At 43.0% G+C, this 7,391-nt stretch overlaps 1 protein-coding gene across 4 annotated transcripts in view; it reads right to left on the bottom strand.

The window, feature by feature from the left end:
- Window positions 1-345: 345 nt before the first annotated feature.
- The window catches only part of LOC129712475 (transmembrane protein 107-like), a 47,796-nt gene continuing 40,750 nt past the window's right edge, over window positions 346-7,391 (bottom strand). For all 4 annotated transcript variants that reach the window (XM_055660945.1, XM_055660947.1, XM_055660948.1 and 1 more), the window contains exon 6: window positions 346-662. In XM_055660945.1, the coding sequence (XP_055516920.1) occupies window positions 593-662 (70 nt within the window). In that variant the 3' untranslated portion in view covers window positions 346-592. The remainder of the gene's footprint in view (window positions 663-7,391) is intronic.

Genomic DNA, 7,391 nt, shown 5'->3' with positions numbered 1-7,391 from the left:
CCACCCGTCCACTGCGATTAATCTCTAGCTTGAACTGTTGTCATGGACAATCTCTAGCTTGAACTGTTCTACTGGCTCAGTACCACCTTGAGAGTTATTGACATCCAATGAAGAAGCTTGATCTCTTGTACTGAACAGCAATTACAGTACTTTTGCCCACAGTGGCCACATTATCTGAGGAAACAAGTATATGATCGGAGCAGTGAAAGGATGCCTTCTCCAGGGGAACCACGGTGATTCAGGAGCCAGGCTCTGACCTTCACAATGTCAGAAACATGTTCTGTATGGGGAACGAGATGGCACATTCGACTGTGAACGTCAGGGTGCACACAGTCTGTAAAGAAACAGAGTAATGCACATTTTATAAAAGAGTTTGATGTACACATTCTATAATAGAGGACAAGATTTGTTTTGGCTTGGAGACGATGTGTTCTATAATGGAGAAGAAGAAATCCAAGGATTCTTATGCAGTCTAACACCGAAGTTTGGTAAACACTGCCACTCTCATTGCCAGAAGCACACAACATTCTGAGTGATCTTCTACTTCCATTCCAATGGGATAGTCGTTTGGTGAGTACGATGTGCGGAATGCTCACAAAGGCTTCTTCTTCAGCCCAAATACAGCAATCACAAGGACGATCTCAGTACATGCCGGGAGAGCGCTGCAAAATAAGCAGATATACCATGTAATGTCAGAATAAGGCATGGTTTATAATGGACAACAGCGATAAAAAGGCAAGTTAGCAGAGTAACATATAAAATTATAAAAGGAGTGGACAAGCTAGATGCAGGAAAAATGTTCCCAATGTTGGGCGAGTCCAGAACCAGGGGCCACAGTCTTAGAATAAAGGGGGGGGGGGGGGCATTTAAGACTGAGGTGAGAAAAAAACTTCTTCACCCAGAGAGTTGTGAATTTATGGAATTCCCTGCCACAGAGGGCAGTGGAGGCCAAATCACTGGATGGATTTAAGAGAGAATTAGATAGAGCTCTAGGGGCTAGTGGAGTCAAGGGATATAGGGGAAAGGTATTGCGGTTATTGATTGATAGGGGACGATCAGCCATGATCACAATGAATGGCAGTGCTGGCTCGAAGGGCCGAATGGCCTCCTCCTGCACCTATTTTCTATGTCTCTATGTTTCTGGAACTTCTTGGCAATGAAATACAAGCGTCTGTTCGAGAGGAGTCCCCGGCATTGAGTGCGTCTTCGGGAGTTGGTGCAGGATGTGCAGAAAGCTTTTAGTTTTTAATATATACACTGATATCAACTGAATAGAATTAGAGAGCAGTACAAAACCAAAGAAGGCTCTACGGCCCACTGTGCCAGCTCTTTTGAAGGATGCTCTATTTGCCTCTCGTTTCCCATATATATTCTCTATTTTCAAACATTTATCTAGATACTTCTGAAATGACTTTTGAACTTGCATCTACAATCTTTTCAAGGAGTGTACAGTCTTTGCCACTGCGGTTCCTTTCATCAATCACGTGCCCGCTGATTATCCAATGACCAGCCTTTGGAAACAGTTCATTTTATTCCTACATAAATAATCTTTAAATAGCTCGATCAAATCTCCTTCTTAGTTTTACAGATAATTTCCATTTACAGTGGCTTGCAAAAGTTTTCATACCCCTTGAACTTTTCCACATTTTGTCACGTTACAACCACAAACGTAAATGTATTTTATTGGGATTTTATGTGATAGACCAACACAAAGTGGTGCATAATTGTGAAGTGGAAGGAAAATGATACATGGTTTTCAACGTTTTTTACAAATAAAAAACTGAAAAATGTGGCGTGCAAAAGTATTAAGCCCCCCTGAGTCAATACTTTGTAGAACCACCTTTTGCTGCAATTACAGCTGCAAGTCTTTTGGGGTATGTCTCTACCAACTTTGCACATCTAGAGGCTGAAACTTTTGCACATTCTTCTTTGCAAAATAGCTCAAGCTCAATCAGATTGGATGGAGACCGTCTGTGAACAGCAATTTTCAAGTCTTGCCAGAGATTCTCAATTGGATTTAGGTCTGGACTTTGACTGGGCCATTCTAACACATGAATATGCTTTGATCTAAACCATTCCATTGTAGCTCTGGCTGTATGTTTAGGGTCGTTGTCCAATTTGCCACAAGCCACATGGCTTGTGGCAAACTGCAAACGGGACTTCTTATGGCTTTTTTTTCAACAATGGCTTTCTTCTTGCCACTCTTCCATAAAGGCCCGATTTGCGGAGTGCACGACTAATAGTTGTCCTGTGGACAGATTCTCCCACCTGAGCTGTAGATCTCTGCAGCTCCTCCAGAGTTACCATGGGCCTCTTGGCTGCTTCTCTGATCAATGCTCTCCTTGCCCAGCCTGTCAGTTTAGGTGGACGGCCATGTCTTAGTAGGTTTGCAGTTGTGCCATACTCTTTCCATTTTCGGATGATGGATTGAACAGATGTTCAAAGCTTGGGATATTTATATTATAAGAACCTAACCTTGCTTTAAATTTCTCCACAACTTTATTCCTGACCTGTCTGGTGTGTTCCTTGGACTTCATGATGCTGTTTGTTCACTAATGTTCTCTAACAAACCTCTGAGGCCTTCACAGAACAGCTGTATTTATACCGAGATTAGATTACACACAAGTGGACTCTATTTACTAATTAGGTGACTTCTGAAGGCAATTGGTTGCACTGGATTTTATTTAGGGGTATCAGAGCAAAGGGGGCTGAAGACTTTTGCACGCCACACTTTTCAGTTTTTTATTTGTAAAAAAATTTGAAAACCATGTATCATTTTCCTTCCACTTCACAATTATGTGCCACTTTGTGTTGGTCTATCACATAAAATCCCAATAAAATACATTTACGTTTGTGGTTGTTATGTGACAAAATGTGGAAAAGTTCAAGCGGTATGAAAATTTTTGCAAGCCATTGTATATCTAACCTCTAATGCCGGAATAAGGAAACTGTTTATTCACAACTTTTGGTGCCTCTACAAAGGAAACAGGCCATAGTTAGCTGTTTGTTAGTCAACACCTGTCCCTATACCTCCTCCCTCGACTTGTTCAGGGATCCCAACAGCCTTTTCAGGTTAGGCAGAGGTTCACTTGCACCTACCTCCTCCAACCTCAACTACTGTATCCGTTGTTCAAGATGTGAACTCTTATACATCGGCAAGTCTAAACGTAAACTGGGCAATTGTTTTGCTGAACGCCTTTGCTCAATCCTGCTGAACCTACCTGATCTTACGATTGCTAAACACTTTAATTCTCCTTCCCATTCCCGCACAGACCTTTCTGGCCTAGGTCTCCTCCATTGTCACAGTGAGGCTAAATGCAAATTGGAGGAACAGCATCTCATATTTCGCTTGGGCAGCTTACAGCCCAGTGGTATGAATATAGAAGGTTACACAAAAAAGCTGGAGAAACTCAGCGGGTGCAGCAGCATCTATGGTATGAATATAGATTTCTCTAACTTCAAGTACACCCGGCATTCCCTGTCTCTCTATCCCTCCCCCACCCAAGTCGCACCAGCTTCTCATTTTCACCCAACAGCTAACAATGGCCTGTTTCCTTTACCATTGTTACTTTTTTGCATAGATTTCATTCATTGTTCTTTATCTCTCTACATCACCGTCTATATCTCTCACTTCCCTTATCCCTAACTAGTCTGACAAAGGGTCTCGACCCGAAATGTCACCCATTGCTCTCCAGAGACACTGCCTGTCTCACTGAGTTACTCCTGCTTTTTGTTTCTATCTTCAACCTGCCAGGCTTTGTCCTGGCCCTCCACTCTTCCAGGTTTCTTTCCACCACCCCCCAAAATCAGTCACCTATCCATGTTTTCTAGAAAAGATGCCTGAACTGCTGAGTTACTCCAATGCTTTGTGAATTTTTTTTTGCAGTTCATTGTATCCACATTTTGCTGCACTACTGCAAAATCTTCCTATGGTATGCTTATTTGAAGAAGTTATCGAAGCATGGAAACAGGCACTTTTGCGCAACTTGCCCATACCGACCAAGATGACACATCTACACTAGCCCCACCTACCCGCATTTGGCCCATATCCCTCTGAACGTTTCCTTTCTGTGTACCTGTCCAAATGTCTTTTAAATGTTATTATAGTACTTGCCTCAACTACGTCCTCTGGCAGCTCGTTCCATATACCACCATATATGAAAGAATAAACATTAGCTACTCTCCAGGCCTCCGGGACCTAGATTGAGGCTAGAGAAAATCTTTGCTAAGACTCTGGCAATCTCGTCTCTTACCTCTCTCAATAACCTGTGATAGATCCCATCAGGCCCTGGGGATTTATCCACCTAAATGCTCTTCAGGACCCCCGGCACCTCCTCCTAGTTAATCTCAAACAGCCTTTACGCATTAGTATTCTTCACACTGATCTACCTGTCCTCCATGTCCTTCTCCTTGATGAAAATAGATGCAATGTACACATTTAGTACCTTACCTACATCCCCAGACTCCAACACTAATTCCCTTCTTTATCCCTGAGTGGTCCTACCTTTTCACAGGTTACCCTCTTGCAGGCAGTGAAGAAAGCGAATGGCATGTTGGCCTTTATAACAAGAGGAATCGAGTATAGGAGCAAAGGCTCTGCAGTTGTACAGAGCCCTAGTGAGACCACACCTGGAGTATTGTGTGCAGTTTTGGTCCCCTAATTTGAGGAAGGACATTCTTGCTATTGAGGGAGTGCAGCTTAGGTTTACAAGGTTAATTCCTGGGATGGCGGGACTGTCATATGCTGAGAGAATGGAGCAGCTGGGCTTGTACACTCTGGAGTTTAGAAGGATGAGAGGCTTTCTTATTGAAACATGTAAGATTGTTAAAGGTTTGGACACGCAAGCGGCAAGAAACATGTTCCCGATGTTGGGGGAGTCCAGGTCCAGTTTAAGAATAAGGGGTAAACAATTTAGAATGGAGACAAGGAAACACTTTTTCTCACAGAGTTGTGAGTCTGTGGAATTCTCTGCCTCAGAGGGCGGTGGAGGTCGGTTCTCTGGATACTTTCAAGAGACCAGGGTAATCCTAGTTTCCATCTACACTGAGGGGGAATGGAGAGCAGACTATGGGATACAGAGGAGACCTGAGTGAGTGATTCATCTATGACAACAGGGGGAAACCATGTTTATTAAAGAAATATATCCTGGATGACAAGGTCCAGTATGTCCCCTTCTAAGGTTGGATATCCACATATCGTTTCAAGAAACTCCCTTGGACATATCTAACAAATTCTGTTGGGTGAGGGGGTGAAATGTACAGATATGAGGGGTGTTTTTCATATAGTTGGTGAACATCTGAAGCAAGCTGCCCAATGAGTTGGTGGAGGCAGATGCTTTTAGGATGTTTAAAATACATTTATACAGGTACTTGGACAGAAAAGACTGAAGACACTGGTCTAATGCAGGAACATGAGTCTGCCATAGTTGTGTATATTGATAGGCATGGAGAAGGTCAGTTTCTAATCTGTATGTTCTAAGATTCTACAATAGGGATGCACTCCATGAGCAGAGAACTGAATCTGTGCCAGAAAACAAAGACCATGCTTCGTCCTTGCCAATGTTTAATTGTACGGATTTTCGGTTCACTGACTTCGAATCAGGATGAAATCCCCATGCACACTAACTAATCTGCACTTAATTATGGATTATATAAACATGTTCATCACAAGACATAGAAAATAGAACAGTACAGCACAATAGGCTCATGGGCCAATAATGTCCATGCCAAACATGATGCCTGGTTAAACTAATCTCCTCTGTCTACATATGATCCACATCTCTCTATTCCCTGCATATATATATATATATATATATATATATACATCCATCCAGGGCCTGGAACGGTGAGTGTAGTCGGGAGCCACTGAGCCCCCAACCCCCGCCCCCCCTCCTCCCCTCCCGACACCTTCCTCCCACCCTCCCCCCCCCCATACCACATACACCCCTCCCACATACACCTCTCCCCTTCCCCCACAACCACCCTCCCCCCCACATGCCTCCCGCCTTACACCCATCTCCCCCACCCACATATACTTCTATCAAGTCACTCCTCAGCCTCCAATGCTCCAGAGAAAACAATCCAAATTTGTGTAATCTCTCCTCACAGCTAATGCTCTCTAATCCAAGCAGTATTCTGGTCATAGACATAGAGTCATGCAGCAGGCTCTTCAGCCCAACTTGCCCATGCCGACCAAGATGCCGCATAACTTCATTTCCACCTGCCCTCGTTTGACTCATAACCCTCTTAATCTTTCCTATCCATGTAACTGTCTAAATGTATTTTAACTTGTTCATTGCCAAGTTTTTGTTTCACTATCGGCCATGTCCCGAGTATACTCGGGGGTGGCACTGAACTGTTGTTATATGTTAAATGTCTATGCACTACCTATTTTCTCCTGTCAACTCGTTCCATATAACCACCCCCCTCTGATTGAAAAAGCTTTCCCTCAGGATCCATTCTTTCCCGTCATTTTAAACCTATGTTCTCTGGTTCTTGATTTCCACTAATCTGGGTAATAGACTATCTATTTCCCTCATGATCTTATCCACCTCTACAAGATGGCACTAGAGCATGGCAACTATTTGCATGTCAGTCCCAGAAGAGGATTTGCTATCATCCACTACAAACTAAATTAATAACACTATATGGTAAACCTTTTCTGTACCCTCCAATGCCTTCATATCCTCCCTTTAATGGGGCAGCATAAGGTGGCCTAAATAAACACCTATAAAACTGCTACGTGACTACCTGACTCTTATACTCAATGCCCTGACAGATGAAAGCAAGTGTACCAGCTACCAGTTATCAAGCAAGTAGGCCTACTTTACCACTCTATCTACTTGCCACTTTTAGTTTATGGCTTGGATTAACGCCTTGTAATTTGTGTTTTACTATAGCCTCTCTTAATTAATCAAATTAGTTTTGTAAGTTTCCAAATACTCATTTGATTGGCTGAGCAACTTTGTGTGCCATAAATTATCATATTTTGCTGCCTTTCTCAAAAGTCATCGGTAGCGAGTGTGCCTAGTGTCTTATGTGCTTTTGTGTGCTTGTGTGTGCTGCAGAGCAATACATAGCACCACAGTATGAAGGATGAATACTTTGTCTTGCCGATGAACTGGTTAGCTGAGCATTCTGTCAAACCAGTATCCTGTGTAGATGAGATGGAAATTACTGCTCAGAAGGTTTTGTGCCCATTTCAGACATGGTTTGAGGTAGAGACGAGATATGTTTTTGTCGGTTTACTGCCAGACTGCATTGGTTAAGGGTCAAGGTCCAATCATCTGGTGAATCACTCTCCATGCTTTTGGTGCATCTGCAATGACGCAGTCAAATTAAAAATCCAACTTTCAATTTTCTTTCAGTCTTCCGATTCATAGAGTCCGCTA

Source organism: Leucoraja erinacea, chromosome 32, assembly GCF_028641065.1.
Source record: "Leucoraja erinacea ecotype New England chromosome 32, Leri_hhj_1, whole genome shotgun sequence".
NCBI lineage: Eukaryota > Metazoa > Chordata > Chondrichthyes > Rajiformes > Rajidae > Leucoraja > Leucoraja erinaceus.
Note: the sequence above shows the minus strand (reverse complement) of the source record. Positions and strands in the feature narration are given on the sequence as shown.